Here is a 19,296-nt window from a genome sequence, read left to right on the forward strand (position 1 = left end):
AGCACACTACTGATGGGACTTCCCAATGGGGAAGGACTTCCTGGTGCCACGCTGGTGATTGTTTTCTGCATGGCTTATGGTTTGCTTTCTCTCTCATTTCGTCCCTTTGTGTTTAATTGATGTTTTTATTGTGACACACTTAGGATCTCATTTCCTTTTGTGTACATTCTATAGATATGTTGTCATTACCATGGGGATTGCATGAAACATCCTGAATTTATAGCAATCCATTTTAAACTGGTAAGTTCGATCACATACAAATACGCTACTCTTTGACAGCTCTGCCCCCCTCCTATGTTGTTGATATCACAAAATATATCTATTTTTAGAGACAGGGTCTCACTCTGTCACCCAGGCTGGAGTGCAGTGGCATTATCATAGCTCAGTGTAACCTCAAGCCCCTGGACTCAAGCGATCCTCCTGAGTAGCTGAGACTACAAGTGCATGCCACCACCATGCCTATTTTTTTTCACAAATTATATATTTAACATAGATGTATAGTTATACATCTTTTAAATCCAATAAAATAATTATAAAGATGAATCAAAATTACAATACAGGTCTTTATATGTGGCCTCAAATTTCCACCTAGCATCTTTTTTTTTTTTTTTTGACTTGAAGGACTCCCTTTAGCATTTCATGCATAATGAACTCTCTCAGCTTTTGTTTATCTGAGAATGTCTTAATTTCTCTGGTCAGACACGAGGTGGGCAGACCACGAAGTCAGGAGTTCGAGAGCAGCCTGGTCAACATGGTGAAACCTCGTCTCTACTAAAAATACAAAAATTTGCCGGGGGTGGTGGCGCATGCCTGTAATCCCGGCTACTCGGAAGGCTGCACCACTGCACTCCAGCCTGAAGGACAGAGCAGAGGCCCTGTCTCAAAAAATTACTAAGAATAGTAAGTGTCTTAATTTCTTAGAGTTCATAATATGCCTTTATTTCGTAACTTATAACCACCTTTTAATTTGTCCTTCAAAAGTTAATTATAATTGGTGACTGCTTTTCTTAGATACTTCTCTGGTATCCAAGAGGGGAATAACTTAGCCCTTGATTTAAAAAAATAAACCCTAAGGGAGGGAGGGGACCTTAACTGCAGATACCATTCCATTGTGACACTGTGGCTGTAAGTCTTCTCTGTTGTCCTCCCAGATGTTTTGTTGATGGCTGAAGTAGCAGACAGTTTTGTATTTACATGGTCAAAACAACGAGCACTTCTGCTTGATTCACAGGTTCTCCGAGGTTCCCGTGGAGCCACACCACCTCCTGTCTTGGCACTTCGTAGTCGTCTCATCGAGTCCAAGGCTGCCTCCCAAGGGTCTGCTTGGTACACCGTGAAGTTGATTCCTGCCTTAAGCCTAGCTTTGCAAGCAGTTGTCCTATATTCTCACCAGTCACATTTTTGGTACTAGAACGGTGCGTTTTATGGTGCACTCATAAGTGGACGCTGAAATCACACCCTGGCCATTTGGATGTTCAACCAATGCTTTATGCTGCTGAGTCCTTGGAACTCACCACCCGTGCCAGAACTCACTGGAGCTGAGGTGTGGGGCGCTACCTTGTTTCTCTGTGGCTGGTATTGCACACATTTTTCATGCATTTATTTCCCACTGTTTACTTTTGAGTTTTTGTTTTGTGAGACAGGGTCTCAGTCTGTCATGCAGGCAGGAGTGTGATCATGGCTCAGTGCAGCCTTGACCTCCTGGGTTCAAGCAATCTCGCCTCAGCCTCCCAAAGTGCTGGGAGTACAAGTGTGAGCCACCCCACCTGGCCTACTTTTGAGCTTTGAGTTCTTTATATATTCTAGAGATGAGTCCTCAGTCTGATAGGTGGTCTGTAAACATTCTTCCCAATCTGTAGCTTATCTTTCCATCTTCTTAATAGAGTCTTTCAGACAGCAGAAATAAGATCTCTCTTGCAAATACTCTGCCTCTGTAGCAGGAAAGCAGCCATAGACTATGTAAATGAACGTTGGTGGATCCCTTGAGTAAGTGTCATTCGTGGTAAAGATATGTCTAGACAGTAAAGATACCTCTAGACAGATCAGTGCTGAGAGGCTATTTCATTCTTAAATAATAGTTGAGCTGGGTACACACGCTAACCTAATGCTTATTTTCTCTTACTCCACTGTCTTCTGCTGTTGCTGGTGGGAGATCAATTATCAACATATTCTTCCTTCTTTCTACCCTCTTCAGTAGCTTTTAGGACCTTTTCTTTGTTTTTTCTGCAGTTTTGTTATGATGGGTCTTGGTATGGATGGATTTATTGTATTGGGGATTGTGCCTCCTGACTCTAAAGGGTCCTGTGTCTATTTTCATTCTGGAATTTTTTTTTTTTTTTTTTTTTTTTTTTTGAGACGGAGTCTTACTCTGTTGTTCAGGCTGGAGTGCAGTGGCGCAATCTCGGCTCACTGCAAACTCCACCTCCTGGGTTCAAGCGATTCTCCTGCCTCAGCCTTCATAGTTGCTGGGATTACAGGAGCACGCCACCACACCTGGCTCATTTTTGTATTTGTAGTAGAGACGGGGGTTTTGCCCTGTTGACCAGGCTGGTCTCAAAATCCTGACCTCAGGCGATCTGCCCATAGTGCTGGGGTTACAGGCATGAGCCACGGCACCTAGCATTTCTTTTAGACACGTTGGATCCTCTTATTTCATCCTCCCTTTCATTGTCATATTTTCCAATTCATTAATTTTCTCTTCTGTTAAGGTTTTAAATGTCTGAATGGCAGCCACTAATTCTGGCATCTGAAGCTCTTGGAAGTCTACTCCTGTTGTTGCCACTGACTTCTATGCCCATTTAGTGGGGGCTTTGGCTGTGGGAATCATACACAGCACTGGATGAAGGAGCTGTCACCACATGGGATCTGATGCTGTCTCAAGGTAGCTAGCGTTAGAACTGAATTAGAGGGACACCCTGGTAGTGGGGATAACACACATTTGGTCACAGAAGTCATCTGCTGTGTTGATGATTGTTGTGATGTGAGAACAGAGAGAAAACAGGGCTGAGTATTTTCCCTAAACAGTGGTGTACATTCAAATCCCTGATAAGGCTGGGCGTAGTGGCTCCCACCTGTCACTTCAGCACTTTGGGAGGCTGAGGCAGGAGAACTGCTTGAACTTAGGAGGTGGAAGTTGCAGTGAGCCGAGATTGTGCCACTGCACTCCAGCCTGGGTGACAGAGTGAGACTGTCCTAAAAAAGAAAAAACCTAATAGCAAATTTTCAAGAGGTGACTTAATGTGGCTCTCCGGACACTTAGCTTAGTAGGGGGTAGGGAATCCATTTACAGTGATATAAAGGAGCACCTGAGGCTGGGTAGTTCATAAATGATAGAGATGATTGGCTCACAGTTCTACAGGCTGTACAAGCATGGCTCTAGCATTTGCTTGGCTTCTGGGAGGCCTCAGGAAGCTTACAATCATGGCAGGAGGAAAGAGGTGCCAGGGTCTTTTTTGTTTTTTTTGAGACGGAGTCTCATTCTGTTGCCCGGGCTAGAGTGCCGTACTCTGTTGCCCGGGCTAGAGTGCCGTGGTGCAGTCTCAGCTCACTGCAAGCTCTGCCTCCTGGGTTCACGCCATTCTCCTGCCTCAGCCTCCTGAGTATCTGGGACTACAGGTGCCGGCAACCATGCCCGGCTAATTTTTTTGTATTTTTAGAAGAGACAGGGTTTCACTGTGTTAGCCAGGATGGTCTCGATCTCCTGACCTCGTGATGCACCCACCTCGGCCTCCCAAAGTGCTGGGATTACAGGTGTGAGCCACCGTGCCCAGCCTTGCCAGCGTCTTTTTAAACAACCTGCTCTCATGTGAACTAATTTCACCAAACGGAGGGCACTAGGCCATCCATGAGGCATGTACCCCCTCGAGGGGACACACATCCAAACTGGCAGTATGTGACAGTCACTGGGACTCCCTTTCTTAATAAATGTTGTGACTCTTAGCTCCTTGAATGACAATTATTTGTCGTCCCGGGTGAGAGAAAGGGACTGGTTTTCCCTCTGGGCTGGAAGGCAGATGCCAGACAGGGGGCAGAGTGCCAGATGGCTGGGGCAGCTTACCACACTGTGGAGGAGGGGCCAGGGGTACGAAGCCCCGGCCACACAGGTGGATGTAGGCGGCTGCCAAGTTGCAGGCAGGCTGGAGCTGCTGGGTGCCACAGGGGTCCTGCACACACAGGCTGAGGAATGGTGTAGGGTCTACCTGAAATCAGGGACACCAAGTCACTGTCCACACCCTGAGGAATGGCAAGGAGGAGGGGCCTAGGCTTGATCAGGGAAAGGGCCTTCTGCACCCCATGGGCCAGGCTCACACTCACCACCCGGAAGCAGTTCCTCAAGCTGGAGTTGGGGGTCCTCGAAGAAGGCCCGGCAGGTGGGGATCTGTCCTGGGCAGGCCTGCTGAGTCTTCTCGGTGGCCCTGCAGTCACCACCCACCTGGCAGGATGGACGCAAGACTCAGGCCTCCTGCTGGACCTTGTGGCTCCCCACATATATTGGCCTCAGCAGGAGACTTCCCCCAAACCCTGGGCCTAGGAACTCCCAGGACAGAGCCATCAGGTCGCCTGCCTCTCCTGGGACTCTGCAGTGAGCAGCCCTCAAGAACCTCAGCCGGAAGGACAGGCAGGTGTACCTGCTCACCTGCCAGGCCAGGCTGAGCTCCTCCAGGCTGTGTGCCATAGAGCCGTCCGGCAACATCAGCTCATTGCCTACTTCATTGTCGTTGGTGCCCAGAAGGCCAGCGGATATGCCTGTGGGGAGGAGGGAAACTGAGGTGGCAGTAAGAGCCTGTGATCCTCCCCCAGCCCTAGCCCTGCTGCCTCAGGACCTGTGTGTGAGATGAGCCTGAGGCACACAGAGGAGCAGTAGAGTCCCGCCACCTCCACCCCGGACTCCTGGAGTCCAGGCCCTGGCTCTAAACCCTCATCAGAGGAGGAAGAGAAAGCACAGGGGCTCAGGACAGCATGTGTGTCCCCCATCCCCTCCCCATGTCCTCAGCTCGAGTGGCTGGAATCCAGGCCCTTCCTTTGTGTTCCTTGGCAGAGGGACCACAGAAGGGCCAACTCCACACTGGAGCCGCGTGTCCCAGGGATGGGACAGAAAGCCCTGGGCCTCTGTGCGGTCATCTGGACACGGGGTCAATGGCATGAGGCTAGATGAGGAGCTGAGGGCACACACACTGCCATGCTAGAGACGAGGCCGGCAGAGGCTCTGCATGCACGGTAGCCCCCTGCCACCCTGGAAGCTTAAAGGGGTGAATCCCAAAGAGTCCTCTGTAGGTGGGGCCAACCCTCCTGGGGCCCAGACCCACCATGCTGCCAGAGGCCCAGAGTCAGGCTGCAGAGGCCGGTGGGCACGTCACAGGAGACAGAGACCCCATCCTCACTGGCCAACTCAATCCTGGAGACGTCCTTCCTTGTCGTGGCAGGATGCAGCTTGAGGTCCGGACAGCTGTCCCCCGGCAGGGAGGAGTTGTACAGCCTGTAGGCCTGTGGGCCAGAGGGGGCTGGGCACGAGGTCTGACCCACAGCCAGGTGACAAGCTTGAAAGTGCCATCCCCCCAGGCGACCTGCCATGGGCACAAGTCTCCAGGGGAGGCTCAGTCCTGCAGGCTGCCACGCCTCTCCTGCTCACCTGCAGACTGGGGTAGAAGATGAGGGTCTTGTGGTTAAGCTCCACGAACAGGGCCGTGAGCCCCGAGCCTGTCCGACTCAGCGTCAGCGAGAATGTGTTGTGAGCAAAGTCCTGGGCCAGAAGGATGCTGCCGCACTGGGCGCTGAGGTCCCATACCCGGCCATCGAAGGTCACCACGTGCTGGGCCCCGGCCACCAGGGTATGGTCTGGGGAGAAGCAGCCCAAAGGCAGGGTAAGTGGGGCCAGCTCCACCCACCGCAGTAGGAGCCCAATGCCTGCTGGGTGCCCCGATGCCTAGAGCTTTGGCTTAGCCTGCCCTGAGGCCTGGATTCCCCCTCCCCTGGTGCAGCAGCCAGAGGCCCAGGAATCCCTCACCGGCTTCAAGACGACATGAGCTGAAGGTCTACTGGCAATTCAGCTCTAACAAGGAAAGGAGTCCTGAGACCTGCTACAAAAATACTGTGCTAAGTAAAAAAGCCTGGCTCAAATGCCACATGGGCTATGCTTCTGTTTACATAAAATGTCCAGAACAGGCACAGCTATGGACAGAAGGCAGATTGGTAGCTGCAGGGTTTCAGTTTAGGGTGATGAAAACGTTTTAAAATCGACTGTGGTGATGGATGCACAACTCTGAATAAACTAGAAGCCACTGAATTGTACACTTAAAATTCACACATCGGCCAGGCACGGTGGCGCTAAGCCATCCCAGCACTTTGGGGGACTGAGGCAGGAGGATCACTTGAGCCCAGAAGGTGAAAGCTACGGTGAGCCGAGATCGCGCCACTGCACTCCAGCCAGGACAACAGAGTGAGACCTAGTCTCAAAAAAAAAATGTCACACATCATACAGGTCATCCATTTAATCTCAATGAAGCTGCTGGCGGGGAGCAGGGAAACATTCACTATGTAAGTGGATGGCCCAAGGGTCCCTCAAACACAAGACTGGTGTCCTGCAGACCTACCCTCTTCAGGGTAGGGAACAGATGGCCTGAGAAGGAGGTCTGACAAGTCTAGCCAGTGCGGCCCCTGAGCTGTGGCTTGGGGGTGGGGGTGCCCTTGCCCGTGGCCAGGAAGCACCATCTATGGTGCACAGCCAGACACCTGTTGGCCAATCCCAGCATCCTGAGGGAGGCACTACCAGCCCCAGGGGCAGCTGTCAGAACTGAGAGGCACAGAGAAGCCCACGGTCACACACACGGAACTTGAAGACCAGGCCATTTTCTACAACACCAACGTGCTGCTTAGACAACTGTGCCCACGCTTCTTGGGAGCCCTGGGCCTGGGTGTGAGTCCCACCCCACACACAAAGCACTCCTTGCCAAGCCTGGGTACCGGGGTTCCCCCACAGACATGAGGGGCTCCCCCTGCATCAAGAACAGTATATGCCCATTACCCATATGAGCGAGCCACGTTGTTACCTGCATTTCACGGTGGAGCAAACAGAGTCCCACAGGTTAGATTCACCTGGCCACACAGCATTTCATGGTAGAGGAAACCGAGTCCCATAGAGGTTAGACTGGCCTGGCCACACAGCAAGCCTGAGCCACACGCAAGCTCCCCAGCCCTTGGCTGCAGGTCACCTCTGACCGGCGAGTCTGAAGTCAGTTCTCTTCCAGCTGGAACTGGAGGGCTGCCGTCTTCTCCAGCAGTGCCCGCAGGGAGGGAGCTGGCCTGAAGCCCTAAACTGCCCTCCTCACCCCTCTACGGGGCCAGGACTTATATTCTGGACAAAAGCAGGATGTGTAGCCTCAGCCCTAGTCCCATAGGACCTTGGGAAGTCCAGTAAGCTCTGGGCCTGGCACTGTGATGCCACTAGCCTATGGAGGCTTCCCTGTGCCCACGGGGCAGGGGGCTCCCAGAGAGGAGGGCGGCACAGCCCGGGGCAGGACTCACATTCCCAGGTGCCCGCCAGCAGGCGGCGTCTGAGCCAGTAGTACTCTGCCAGCACGTTGGCCCCAGACAGCTCTCGGAGCGGCCGCAGCAGCTTCTCCATGAGGTAGCTGGTCACCCGGGCCACGTCCAGGGGCTCGTCCCCTGCAGGCAACAGTGGCAGCGTCACCACCACTGAGCGGTTCCTGGAGGGAATGCAGAGGACAAGTCACTGTGCCTGCCCGAGCCTTGCTTCCCTTGGCTGCAGAGGGGAGCTTCTAGGTCCGCAAGAAGAGCTCTGCAGGGGAGAGCATGAGGGTGCCTTTCAGAGAAGGGCTGTCCTTGTTTTGGGAAATCCTGTCATGAGGAGGACAGAGGCCGGTATGACAGCAGAGGTGGTAGATGATGGCTGGTGACAAAAACAAGTGGCCCCATTTTGAGGACACAGATGTCCGATGTCATGCCTACTCTGCTCCCCGGGTCTTGGGCAGCATGGGCTTATGTGTGGGGATGCCGAGGACAGGAGCTGGAAGGTCTAGGAGATTTTGTTTTTTAAGAATCTCATTCTGTCGCCCAGGCTGGAGTGTAGTGACACAATCTCAACTCACTGCAACCTCTGCCTCCCGGGTTTAAGTGATTCTCCTGCCTCAGCCTCCCGAGTAGCTGGGACTACCAGTGCCCACCACAACACCTGGCTAATTTTTGTGTTTTTAGTAGAGTTGGAGTTTCACCACATTGGCCAGGCTAGTCTCAAACTCCCGACTTCAACTGATCTGCACACCTCGGTCTCCCAAAGTGCTGGGATTACAGGTGTGAGCCACTGTGCCCAGCCAACAGGTCTAGGAAATTTCTACAGTTTAGGGGAGGACTGGAACTTTCTTGGGATCTAGAGTAGGGGTCAAGCCTGTGAGATTTTGAATGATCAGGGGGATCTCAGCTCACGTGGGGGTGTAGTGGGAAGACAAACATCCCATACCCTGCTGTTGATGGGCCAGTAGAGAGGGAGCAGGGGTAGGTGGCCTCACTTGCTTACTTCTAGGAACCCAGAGGCCCTGCAGCTGGGAGCAGGAAGCAGCCTCAACTCCCTCCCTGCCACCTGAATCCATGTTTTGGCACCTCCACCTAGCAGTGACCGGATCCCACTCACCAGGTAGGTGAGTAACCAGGCAGGTCATTCTTCAGCCAAGCCAGACCCCGCCCTGGGAGCTCCTCCCTTCATCAGCCTCCATTCTGACCGCAGGAAGGCAAGAGCAGGAACTTGTATCACAGGGAGCCTTTTCCCCATGATGTGGGTTTAGTCCCTATTTCATGGCTGGGGAAACTGAGGCACAGAGCACTGAAGCAGAGGAATCCTAGTTAGAGGGAGAGCCGGATTCCAGATGCTCTGCGAGGCTACCAGCATGGAAGGGGCAGCTGCCTCCCTGCCTGGAGCCTGGTTCCTGGTGGGCCTCGTGCCTGTGAGGGGAAAGGATACTGGGTCCCCCGGTCCCTGCTGTAAACTGGGCTCCCCCCTTCTATCCACCACCCCCGTGTTCTCAACACAGGGGCCAAAGACGTCTTTTAAAGTAAAAGGGCGATCACGTCCTTCCTAGGTCACAGCATAAGCCAGAGACCACCTGAGCCCCGCCCCCCCCACCTGCCTCCCGAGTCTTGGGAACTCCCGGTCACATTCACTCTCCCTTGCAGACATTCTGCTCCAGCCCCGCCAGCTTGATATTCAAATAGACGGGGCTGGGCTCGGTGGCTCATGCCTATAATCCCAGCACTTTGAGAGGCCGAGTTGCTTGAGCTTAGGAGTCTGAGACCAGCCTGGCTAATATGGTGAAACCCTGTCTCTACTAAAAATACAAAAATTAGCTGGGCTTGGTGGCAAATGCTTGTAATCCCAGCTACTTGAGAGGCTAAGGCAGGAGAATCGCTTGAACGTGGGAGGCAGAGGTTGCAGTGAGCTGAGATCACACCATTGTACTCCAGCCTGGGCAACAGAGAATAAGACTCCATCTCAAAAACAGGCCAGGCACATCCCTCTCCCAGGCCTTTGTGCAGTGGTGACCCCCACCTGGAGCGCTCTTCCCACGCTGGCCCCGTGGCTCTTGCTGAAACTCTACCTTCTCCTCAAAGCCAGTCACGGCCCCACCGTTTCATAGGATCCACCCCCCACCCCCATCTCACCGATGTTCCTTCTCTAGCATTTGCAACCTAACGTATAGCTCAGGGGTGGTAAATGGTGACCAGTGGGCCCCAGCCTGTGGCCAGCTTCTGCACAGCCTGCAAGTAAGAAGGGTTTTTGTGTGTTTAAAAGATTATTACAAAAGAGGCCAGGTGCGGTGGCTCATGCCTGTAACCCCAACACTTTGGGAGGCCAAGGCAGGTAGATCACCTAAGGTCAGGAGTTTGAGACCAGCCTGGCCAACATGGCAAAACCCTTTCTCTACTAAAAATACAAAAAATTAGCTGGGTGTGATGGCATGAGCACCTGTAGTCCCAGCTACTAGGGAGGCTGAGGCAGGAGAATGGCTTGAACTCAGGAAGTGGAGGTTGCAGTGAGCCAAGATTGCACCACTGTACTCTAGCCTGGGCAACAAGAGCAAAACTCCATCTCAAAAAATAAATAAAGATTACAAAACAAAAGCAAGGAAATGTGACAGAGCCGAATAGCCTGCTTAAGATGTGACTCTCAGGCCCTCTGCAGGGAGCTGTGCAAGCCCTGGTGTAGATGACAAGCCCTTCCTTGTGCTTCGTGTCTGAGTTAAAGTGAGCTTCCTGAAGGCAGGGTCAGCCTCAGCCACTGCGCTCTCTGCAGCTCCTAAAATCCGGCCTGCCCTGGGCCAGTGCTCACGAGGTATCTATGGAGCGAGGAAGAAAGCCCAGCTTCCTCATCTGTGAAACAGGAGAGAAGAAGCCTCTGGGCAGGGCGGTCACACGAGTCAGTATGTGGGAGGGTGTCAAAGCATTCAGCACTGCACCTGGTATGTGGCAGGCATGCAGGATGCGCTACTCTCAAACCCCAAGTTACCTGGCCGACAGGCTGTACAGGTCCAGCAGCGGTTTGCAGAACCTCTTCAGTGCCCGTGAGAACGTGGCCTCAGCCCAGGACAGCATCTGGTGGGCGGCCTGGAGAGGGAGGGGACAGTGAGAGCTGGCTCAGTCATCCTCACCTGCCAGCCACGCCCCATCCTTGCTCTCACTCACCAGCTCCAGGGCTCCTTTCACAGCCCCCAGGGCCACCCTGATGGGCCTTGGACCCCCATTGCCTGGCATCCCGGGCACCCAGGCCTGCAGCCGCCGCATGGCCTCCTCTGCCCGCTCCCGCCACACCTCCTCCAGGGGCCGCAGTGTCACCTCCAGGTAGGCATCCTTCAGTGTGGCCAGGGGCCCTGCAACAGGCAGCCACCACCCACCGTGAGACCTCAGGGCAGATCAGAGAACCAGCCTTGCCCAGACAGCCCAGGCCTCAAGGAGATAGGGCCTGTTCCTGGGATTAAGATGTGGGGAGCTGGGGGAACAGGAACAGAGCAGCAGCACTGGAGATTGCAGGGGAGTTGTCACAGCAGGCCTGAGCCGTCTCTGCAAGGCCTGCTTATAAGTTTGTCTGGGAACTTGGATTGGGGGAGGGTTCCCACCAGTCCTAGAATTGATATGAGGCTCCTTGCATCTGAACTGTTTGTACAAACGTGGTTGATGCCAGACCCCTGCTTGCCTCCTAGGAGTCTGACAGTGTAGTCTGTGCCAAACAGCACCTGCCAGTGTGGCAGCCCCCAATAAAAACCCTGGGTGCTGAGTCTCCCAGTAGCTGCTCTGGTGACAGCTGGGACAGCTGAGTGCATCCTGTGTGAAAGCGCTGGGACTGGGAGAGGACACTGGGCACTGGGCACTGGCCCTGGTTCTCCCTAGACTCCGCCCCAGCCTCCTTGCCTGTGCTGACACTCCTGCATCCCCTCACTATAATAAATCACAGCCGTGAATAGCGCTGTGAGGCATCCTGGGGCATTCCTCCCAATTCACTGCCCTGGGGGTGGCAACAGGAACACTCCGGCACAGCAGGGAGGATGGGGAGGTAACATTCAACAGCCAGTCAGAGGGATGCCCACCCTGGCGCTGGGCAGGGCCTTGGGGGCTCTGTGCTGCGCTGGGCATTAGCCCTGGATGGCGGAGAGGCCAGAGGTTCCCAGTCCTGCCGCGAGGCCAGTTGGGGCAGCAGGTGTGAGCCTTTAACGACCACATGGCCACACTGAGCTCGTTGTGGAACCAGAAAGAGATGCTGTGGCAGTGAGCTTCACAGAAACAAGGCTGTATACTCAAAAGAAAGCAGGTGGGAGACTGAAAAAACCTAGGCAGCAGGCATAAGGGAGATGAGCTTGGAGACTGTAAGAATGACACAGCAGACCAAGAAAAAACGAAGGCTGTAGATCTGTAAGAAATAAGGCGGGGCGCTAAACACAGCTGGGCTGCAGGCCCATGGGAAGCGAGGCCACATTTCTGATCGAAGCAGTGCCACAGGCCAATGTGAGCGCTTAGGGCCCCGGTGGGGATGGGGGGCATTGATTTCTGCACGGGATTGAGCCCTCCCTCCCGCACTTACATTCCAGCTCCTCCCGCAGCTGCTCCAGCCCCACCTGCAGCCACTCCAGGTAAAGAGGCAGGTGCTGGGTCAGTGCCTGGCTCTGGGCCCACAAAGTGGCTACTGCCCAACCACTCGCCTGCATGGCCTCCTGCCCCGCCTGGGACAGCTGCAGCAGGAGGCCTGCCACGCCGTCCAGGGTGCCGGCCGGCTGCACCTGGGCAGGGAAACCGAGGCAGAATCAGGGTGAGGTCCAGGGCAGAGAGAGCCCCAGACCCTCCTGCCTGGTGAGTGGGGGCTACAAGCCAGGCCAGAGGGGGACCTCTCCACCCTGAGCCCCACCCTCCCCTCCTGTGCTACCCACCAATTGCTGGAACCTTCTCACAGAGGCACCCAAGCCTTGAACCTTCTCTTCCAGCCGGGCTTGCACCTGGGAGCCAACTGCTGCAATCCTGGACTGTGAGGACAGAGGAAGAGGCTGGGGCGTCGTAGGAATGAAGTGGACACAAGGTACTCGGTGCCAACGGCAGGTGTGGGCCTCACCATGGGGTCGTCTGCCCTGGTTTCTGGGCACAGCTGGACCCCAAGGGCTCGGGGCTCCTGGCACGGGGGCCTCTACCCAGTGAGAGAACGGTAACCCCTTCCCTGTGTCCCAGCCCAGGCCCTCTCACCTCCACACGGCCCAGCAGGACCCCCTGGCAGCCGCACGCGGCCAGCAGGAGGCTCTGGTTGGCAGCCTGCAGGGTCAGGCGTCCCAGCGGCTGGGAGGGCTGCCTGCCATCCCGGAACAGGACCTCTGCCTCGGCTGTCCGCCCGTGGGCACATGCCCGCAGCACCACACTCTCCTCTCTGCCCCCTGGAGCCAGAAAGGGACCTGCTGGTGCCCCCACCTTGTCTCTAGCTGCCCACTCCTCCTCCATCGCTTTCTGTAGCTTCCCACTGCCCCAGGCCAAGCCTCAAGGCCCTAGGATTTGAGAACCTTGAGCTGCACCACCTAAAGCAACCTCCTGAGCCACCTGAAGCCCCCTCTTCTGTCCCCTCCCCTGACACAGCAGTCTGTTAGGGATGCCATGAAGTCTTAATGGGGTTTCCTGAGGTTTTTTTTGAGACACCAAGGCAGGAGTACAGTGGCAGGATCACAGCTCACTCCCAGCAGCTGGGACCATAGGAACAAATCACCGCCACCCCACCAGGTTTGTTCATTTTTTGAGACAGATTCTCGCTCTGTCGCCTAGGCTGGAGTGCGGTGACACGATCTCGGCTCACTGCAAGCTCTGTCTCCCGGGTTCACGCCATTCTCCTGCTTCAGCCTCCTGAGTAGCTGGGACTACAGGAGCCCGCTACTGCACCCGGCTAATTTTTTGTATTTTTAGTAGAGATGGGGTTTCACTGTGTTAGCCAGGATGGTCTCGATCTCCTGACCTCGTGATCTGCCCGCCTCGGCCTCCCAAAGTGCTGGGATTACAGGCGTGAGTCACCGCGCCTGGCCCCCCCCCCCTTTTTTTTTTTTTTTAAGTAGAGACGGGGTCTCACTATGTTGCCCAGGCTGGTCCCCAACTCCTGAGCTCAAGCAATTCACCCATCTCGGACTCCCAAAGTGCTAGGATTACAAGTATGAGCCCCGGCACCCAGCCCTGACTTCTGAGATCTTAACGCCCAGACCCCCGTCCTTTCTTAAGCCAACAGGGGCCGTGCCCAGCTAGCTGAGCTGGGACCCAACTGCCACTCACCCTCCTCATGGGCCACAGAGGCCTGGAGACAGCTTGGGGCCCGGAACACAGACAGCCACACCTTCTCCTCTCTGTTGTCCACATTTCCCTCCAACCGGACCAGGCTTTGAGAAGTTGAGGTGGAGACACGGCCCAGCAGGCCAACCCGCTGAGCCTTGGAGCCACGAAGCTGGGAGGGGGAGGGCAGAGGCCTGAGTGGAGCCTGGCCCATGCCCTGTCCCTGGTGTCTCCCCTCCCTGCCCCAGGCTCAGGAAGGGGCTGGCTGGGGAGGCTGCTGTTGGACCTGTAGGGAACCAAGGGAAGGCACAATACCCACGCCCGATCTCCGGGGCACCAGGTTCCCCACGCCATACCCCTATCTAAGGCCCCCAGTGCCCCATTACAGAAAGCACTTATGAAAATACTCCGGGCCAGGCTCAAGGGCTCACTCCTGTAATCCCAGCACTTTAGGAGGCCAAGGTGGGTGGATCGCTTGGGCCCAGGAGTTTCAGACCAGCCTGGGCCATGTGGCAAAAACCCTGTCTCTACCAAAAATACAAAACCTAGCCAGTCTCATGACAAATAATTTTTTTAATTTTTAAAAATACCCATCTAGGAGTCCATCCCAGCAGCAGCCACCCACAGGGTGGCTTAGAGATGGCTGCTGCCCAGGCCCCACCCAGACACTGACTTAATTGGTTTTGGGGGCCCCAGGCCCTGGCATTTCTAACATTCCCAGTGCCCTGGTGTTTCTGCTACAGCCCAGGCTTTCCGAGTTTGCATGGGAACCACTGCAAAGGTCTAAGCAAGTTCAAGGAGACATGGGCACACCTGGCATAACACCCCAGGCACTGGGCAGTTTACCTAAATCCCTGCAGGTGCCCAGCCTTGGGGGCATGGCAGGGACCAGGACAGGTGAGTCTAGAATGGGGTGGGAGAGAGGCTCAGAGGCCCCCAAGAGAACACAAGCCTGGAGGAGGCCGTGCAGGGGAGGGAGCCTCAGCTACCCTGTATTCTAGTCCAGACACTGCAGCTAACAAGCTGTGCACCCTTCAGTAAGGGTGTCACCCTCTCTGGACCTTAGCTCCAAGATCTGTAAAATGATACAGAACAATGTTTCACAAAACTTAGCAGGACTTAAGAATGTGTGTGCGCGTGCGTGTTAAGGGTTGAATTTCATTCCTCAGATAGGCTGAAGCCCTAACCCTCTATACCCGTGAACGTGGTGTTATTTGGAAATAGGTTTTTGGCAAAAGTAATCCAGTTGAGGCCATAGTGGATGGAGGCAGGTCACGCACCTAATGAATGCTGTCCCTGTGAGAAGACCACGTGAAGATGCCACCCAGAAGGCAGAAGGCTACCACGTGGGACAGAGGCATGATGCCACCACAGCTATGGGTTGCTGGCAACCACCAGAAGCTAGAGGTCCTATGGAAGAATCTTCCCTAGGACTTTGAGAGGAGTGTGGCCCTGCTGACAGCTTGCTTTTGGACTTCTGGCCTCTAGAACTGTGACACCATACCTGTCTTTTGCATTAAGGCTTCCAGTTGGTGGCAATTTAATACAGTAGTCCTAGGAATCAAATACAGGATGCTTACTAAACATGCAGAAGCATGTCGATCTCTGAGGAGACCAAGTTGGTAATAGGGCTACAGCCCAGGACTCCTATGGAATGTAAGTGAGCACAATGTGATCCTGCCAGGCAGGTGGGGGCAGGGGACGGTCTACAGCAGACCACACGGAGTTGGCCCAGGACGGCTTCCAGCATCTGAGCTCAGCCCCGCTTGGTGTCATTGAAAAGCAAGGGCCATGCCTGCCTCTGTGCAGCCTGGGTGAGTGCCTGACCTCCCTGAATCTGTCCCTCATCTGTCCTGGGGCCACTGGGTTGGGGTGAGGAACAAACAAGGCTGGGGAAGCCTTCTGACCACTCCACAGACCCCAGAATGGAGCAAGTGAGAAGGGGTCAGAACAGCTGTCCCAAATAAATCGGGGACAGGGAAGCAAGAGGACCGGCCTCTTGCCGAGCATCCGCCATGGGTTCACTCCCAGGGCTCCAGTTCCATCAGGCACGGGGCTTACAGAGCCAGGGGCAGGCAGGGGGCAGGCAGGGGCCTGGCTGGAAACGGGGAAGTGACAGTTGGTCCCGGAGAACAAGAACGTTGGAAGGAGAAACTCCTTTGAAATGGCCACGGCTGCTGAACTCTCAACCCAGAAACGGCATCCTCATCCAGCTCGGATGCCGGGAAGGGAGGGAACTCCCCCTCTCACAAGCACCTGCTACATGCAGATGTTGTACAAATGTGTTTCCTCCTAACGATTCTGCAAGAGAGATGGTATTTGTTCCCATTTGACAGAGGGGAAGACTGAGGCTCAGCAAAGGCAAGTCACAAGGTCAAGTTCACCTGGCCAGGGAGACAGAGGAGGTGGATGGAAACGCCGAGAGAGCACCTGCTACGTCACGTGCCTTGGCTATGCAGGCAGCGGGAACCGGTATCCAGACTCCCAAAAACCACCCTGTGAAATATCTGATCCCCTCCTACAGATGAGGAAACAGATGCTCAGAGAGGTTCCTTCCTGGGATCACCTGGCCAGGTCAGGGCAGAGTAGGTATTGGAGGCCAACTCTGCCCCTTCCTACTTCCCAGGGCTGCTGGGAGGAAGGAGGGGGAGGAGATGGTGCCAATAATGGCTAATAGTAAATACTTACGTAGTGGCTGTTTTCTCTCAGGCACTGCTCTAAGCTGTCTGTGCCTATGAATATATTTAATCCTTGCAATATTAACCCCATGGGAGATAGGGCCAGTACAATTATTATACCCATTTTACAGGGGAGGTCAGGTACCAGGAGGCAGCAGGGCTGGGATTCAAACTTGGGCAGCCCAGCCACTGCCTCTCCGTTATAGGAAGGGCCGGGTGTTGGGACTGTGGAGGAGCTGCTTTAGGCCTGGGGTTCAGCAGGTGTTCCTCCGACCCAGAGTGAATGCTGGTTTGCGGTTCCTCAGATGGCCACTAGATGGCAGGGCCGCCCAAGCAGTTGGGGGCCTGCTGGCCAGGGAGGAACTGGAGGGAAGCCAGGGCATCTTTCCCAGGGACTGTCAGCCCCATCCTGGCCACCGACCTCCAGTGCCCCGGAGAAGTCAGCTGAATGAGGCCTGCTGTGGTTTTGGAGGGTCAAGCTGAGATGCAGGCCGTGGTCTGGGTCTGGTGCGAGGCCCAGGTGGCAGCGGGAACGCAGCAGGAGTCCACCCTGGCCCAGGGTGTGTTCCCCGACGACCAAGAGGGCCTGGGACGAGAGAGTCTAGGTGTCAGGCAGGCACAGGGGACGGCAGCTTCCTCTCTCCCCAGTCCCCTGCACCGAGAATGCAGCAGCTGCCACCTCCCAGCCTCCACACCTGTCCCAGCTCACAGCTGACCTCTAAGAAACGCAAATCAGACGCCGTCCCCTAAGGCAAACCAGGCTCTGGCATGGCCTGTGGGCTGCTTTGTTGTCCCAACCTCACTTCCCTTGCTCCCTCTGTAAGGGCTGCCCCGTGTTCCTCAAGGCAGAGTCGTGCCTTAGGCCCCTTCCCTCTGCAGGGCTCACACTCACCAGTGAGGCCCCTTTTGCAATCCCCTGGCCCCTCTCTCTGCCTCATTCCTGCACAGCGTTTACCACACCCTGACCATAGACCATGCATCTCTAGTTTGTTCTATCTTCCTGGCGCCACTGGAGTGCACCACCCAGGAGGCCGGCACCTAGGCTGTCTCTTTCACATCCAGTCCCTGCACCTAGAGCACAGCCTGGCATAGGTGAAACACACAAATGTTTTCTGAATGAACAGAGGAAAAGATAAGGGGTGGGAAACTGGTTTGGGGCCGAATCTGCTCACTGCCCACTCTTGTAAATACTTTTTTTTTTTTTTTTTTTTGAGACAGAGATGTGCTCTGTCACCAGGCTGGAGTGCAATGGCACGATCTCAGCTCACTGCAACCTCCGCCTCCCAGGTTCAAGCGATTCTCCTACCTCAGCCTCCTGAGTAGCTAGGACTACATGCACGTGCCACCATGCCCAGTTCATTTTTTCTATTTTTAGTAGAGATGAGGTTTCACCATGTTAGCCAGGATGGTCTCGATCTCCTGACCTCGTGATCCACCTGCCTCGGCCTCCCAAAGTGGTGGGATTACAGGGGTGCGCCACCGTGCCCAGCTTGTAAATACTTTTACTGGAATAAAGGATTCATTTACATATTGTCTATAGCTGCTTTCACAAGACAGTGGTACAGTTGGTTGTTGGAACAGAGACTGAATGGTTCATAAAGCCTAAAATATTTACTATCTGTCTCTTTACAGAAGAGTATGAGTCCTTGGGATGGAGGGAGGGAGGGAGGGATGGATGGATGGACGGACGGATGAATGGATGTGAGGGAGGGAGGGTTGGAGGATGAATGGGTGGAGAGAGAGGGTACGTGGGAGGGCAGATATAGGGGGATGGATGGAAGATAGGAAGGAGGATGGAAGGATGCATGAAGGAATGGATGGATGGGTTGGTGGATGGAAGAACCAATCAACCAGCTACCAATCCCAGGAGGGGAAAGGGGTTGAGGAAAAGGGGTCCCAACACCTCTCCCCTGGGGCAGTGATGACTACAGCAGCTCTAACTTATGTGCCTGGCACCAAGGCTGAGCATTCCTGCATCACGTCTCTCTTAAGTCTCACCATCACTCTACATGCTGGAACCTGCTGCTCCTTCATCAGATGAAACACCAGAGGCTCAGAGAGAAGATGCGCCCTGCCCAGTCACCCAGCGGGCAAATGGCAGAGCCACCATGCTGGCGTCTGGCTGCCTCGCTCACACCCCTGCATTCTGCGGGCACCACCCTCCCTGCTGCCCCCTCACCATGGGTCCCTGGTCCTCCAGCTGCCCCCTTCTGCAGGGCAGACTCACCCTGGGCAGGTCACAGAGCCCCACGTGGAAGGAGTGCCGCAGCCAGCGTGCATAGTCAGTCTGTACTTCTCCCCAGAAGCTCTGACGGGTACAAGAGGCCCCGAGGACGTGCTCCAGCGTGGCCTCCACGATGATTTTGTCTGGCTGAGGTGGCCAATGCCTCTGGAATGAGAGGGCCCATGGGTCAGGGGCTCATCACCTAAGAGAATGCCCATGGCCAGCTGCAGCTGGAGACCCTCACCTAGGCAAGAGCATGTGCCAGGAATGTGCCGTCAGAGCTCTCATCAGCCACAGCACCCCCTTACACTCTGGGGCAGGATTTTTTTTTTTTTTTTTTTTTGAGACAGAGTCTCACTCTGTAGCCCAGGCTGGAGTGCAGTGGCACGATCTTGACTCACTGAAACCTCTACCTCCCAGGTTCAAGCGATTCTCCCACCTCAGCCTCCCAAATAGCTAGGATTACAGGTACATGCCACAATGACTGACTTCTTTTTTTTTTTTTTTTTAATTCTTTAGTAGAGATGGGGTTTCGCCATGTTGGCCAGGCTGTTCTCGAACTCCTGACTTCAGGTGATCCCCCCACCTCAGCCTCCCAAAGTGCTGGGA

At 54.8% G+C, this 19,296-nt stretch overlaps 1 protein-coding gene across 1 annotated transcript in view; it reads right to left on the minus strand.

Moving 5' to 3' along the window:
- The window catches only part of LOC129050720 (uncharacterized), a 154,466-nt gene that overhangs the window by 7,622 nt on the left and 127,548 nt on the right, over positions 1-19,296 (minus strand). The window contains 15 exon segments of the mRNA XM_054533625.1: positions 4,058-4,199; positions 4,315-4,347; positions 4,349-4,432; positions 4,637-4,746; positions 5,307-5,484; positions 5,630-5,835; positions 7,522-7,703; positions 10,514-10,611; positions 10,690-10,874; positions 12,080-12,275; positions 12,423-12,515; positions 12,730-12,914; positions 13,789-13,957; positions 16,885-17,049; positions 18,691-18,852. Coding sequence (XP_054389600.1) covers positions 4,058-4,199; positions 4,315-4,347; positions 4,349-4,432; positions 4,637-4,746; positions 5,307-5,484; positions 5,630-5,835; positions 7,522-7,703; positions 10,514-10,611; positions 10,690-10,874; positions 12,080-12,275; positions 12,423-12,515; positions 12,730-12,914; positions 13,789-13,957; positions 16,885-17,049; positions 18,691-18,852 — 2,188 coding nt within the window.

This window comes from Pongo abelii, chromosome 18, assembly GCF_028885655.2.
Source record: "Pongo abelii isolate AG06213 chromosome 18, NHGRI_mPonAbe1-v2.0_pri, whole genome shotgun sequence".
In the NCBI taxonomy this organism is placed as follows: Eukaryota; Metazoa; Chordata; class Mammalia; order Primates; family Hominidae; genus Pongo; species Pongo abelii.